This window comes from Aristolochia californica, unplaced genomic scaffold, assembly GCF_029961685.1.
Source record: "Aristolochia californica isolate CCGP_79_NKW_82.1479 unplaced genomic scaffold, dmAriCali1.0.hap1 SCAF_6, whole genome shotgun sequence".
Lineage (NCBI taxonomy): Eukaryota > Viridiplantae > Streptophyta > Magnoliopsida > Piperales > Aristolochiaceae > Aristolochia > Aristolochia californica.
This window is the reverse complement of record NW_027182257.1, coordinates 27,388,387-27,390,641: the sequence shown is the minus strand read 5'-3', so window position 1 is coordinate 27,390,641 and position 2,255 is coordinate 27,388,387. Positions and strand designations below refer to the sequence as shown.

The 2,255-nt window shown below is 37.5% G+C and overlaps 1 protein-coding gene across 1 annotated transcript; it reads right to left on the bottom strand.

The window, feature by feature from the left end:
* Window positions 1-1,342: 1,342 nt before the first annotated feature.
* On the bottom strand, window positions 1,343-1,729 carry LOC137935285 (QWRF motif-containing protein 4-like). Its single transcript, XM_068779966.1, has one exon. It carries the CDS (start codon window positions 1,727-1,729, stop codon window positions 1,343-1,345), a length of 387 nt encoding a protein of 128 aa, XP_068636067.1.
* Between the last annotated feature and the right edge of the window lie 526 nt (window positions 1,730-2,255).

The following is a 2,255-nucleotide window of genomic DNA, read 5'->3' as shown; positions in this document are numbered from 1 at the left end:
ATCTCCATATAAAAAATTCAGATCGAGAATTGGTTGAATAGGTAAGAAATTAGACTTATAGATATTTCTTTTGATATATAATTGTCCATATAAAGTATCGTTCTTGATAACATAAAATAGCTCAGAATTTAAAGCTTTCTACTATTGCTCGAACCTCTCTTGCAGTCCAACCTTTGCTGCTTTAAATACAGATTTCTTTTTGTAGAAAACTTTGATTGGAAAATTTTGTTTTGTGTTGGAAATTATACTCGAATATATTTCCACAAATATATAATATACAATATTAAAATCTCATTATAGGGGTGAAACACAAACAAAACTATGGGTATATGGGATGAAAAGAAAAAAAAATAGATATGAACCTAAACTGCTAGAGATAATAGATAAAAAAGGATCACATTATCTTTGTGGGTTGACTGAGTCAACTCACAGAACCTGCTCTGATACCATGTTGAATTTATGGAAAAGAGAAAAAGTTCATTGACTTAATGTAATCTGAGTACATGACCCCTATTTATAATAGAGGAAGTAGTAGAGTCCAATTATAATTAAACTACCCTTGACCCAGTTACATCCAAACTCTAACACTTAAATATAAGTCCTAGCATAATTAAATAAATCAACATAAATAGAAGACTAACATAACTAAAACACCTTTAAATTGAAACTCTTTGTGACCTTCTTCCATAATAATTTTGGCTCTGTAAGATTTCTTATTGTGAGAATCATGTAACACTCTTCCATATTTGCTCTTCAACAAACATCTTCTCCAGGGCTTGCACTGTTATGGTCCCGGACATGGTAAACGAAGATCCAGCCAAAGGGAACTTTGAAAACCCTAGAGCTTGTTGAGGAGCGCTCCAAGCCTATTTACACCAGATTTAACCTAATTCTCAATGCTTCAATGCTTCCCTTCTCATTACTCTTACCCCTTAAATAGGGTCCCTTTTAGGGTTCACACTAAATTATTACAAAAATACCCCTATAAATAAAATATTATAAAAATACCCCTGTGGCCTAAAACTGAAATAAATAAAGTAAATTAAAGAAAAAAACTAAAATAATAATGTTATTATGTGCATAAAATTACATCCCCCAAAAGAACGAGCTTTTCCTCAAGCTCGAAAGTAGTGTCTGTATGCCGACATCTTCACCGGTGCCTGAGTAGCATCTGCGTCAGCCATGTGCGCTCTCTGAACACCCAAAAACTGAAGCAAGCCTTTTAGGATTTTTTTTTCTGGTCGAGAGAAAAAAATAATTCTCATGGACATTCTTCATTTCGATTGCCGGTAAACAAATATTCGATGGCTGAGATAGATAGAGCCCATGAAGCAGCGCTTGTTTAGAGTTGTATAAGGTGAGTTCTGAGGCTACTTTCCTTTACAGGCATTGCTGCTATTGAAGCTAATAGGTCTCCACATGCGTCAAGCTGGACACTCTCCAATGCTGCTACGGTAGCAAGTGCCGACACCAGAGAATTCAGTTCCTCTGCCCTTGACAATAAATGATACATTGAGGAACCCATGGTTGTCATAACATGAACAACTGAACTAATTGAATCCTTCACCAGCTGTACATCTGCCCTCGCCCCATCAGTGACAGGAAGGTGGAGAGGGCATGCTTCCAATGCTGCAGTAGCCCCAGCCAAAGACAGTGAATGCTCTCTATCCCGTACAGCCCAATCATCAAGGTAGGTAATTTGATCAATAAGTAGTGAAACCAACGTCATATCCTGCCTGAGTTGCTAGAGGGTGTTCCTCTTCATGGGGACAGAATCAAGTTGCTGCTCATGTTTAACAGAAAATTGAAAGACCAAGGTCTTGTCTTTGGTAGAGAACTGAGGAAACTGTGAAGAGATAGCAAAAATTATGTAGTCTGGAGAGATTTGGATGCCTTTATCAGTGGGATCACCACTCCATTTTCCAGAAGTGTGCACCCAATCGCCTGCCATTCTTTCATCTTTATTCCAATCTAATTTCACCCAGCAGAGTTGTTGGAGCCGCTCTCCTACCATTAGTTCCTTTGAGCTGGGGTAGTGACCAAATCTGTTTGGTTCTAGAAACCAGCCGAGATGAAAATCTCTTTGTTATGGACTCCATAGCATCACGAGTTATCCACAGGCATAGGAATTAAATTATGTCAATTTACTTTTAATGTAATTTCATTTGGGTTGGTTTGGTTTACTTTGGTTTGGGTTGGTTTAGATGTAATGGGGCGTGAACCACTTGACCTATGGGTCTATTTTGTAATTCCAT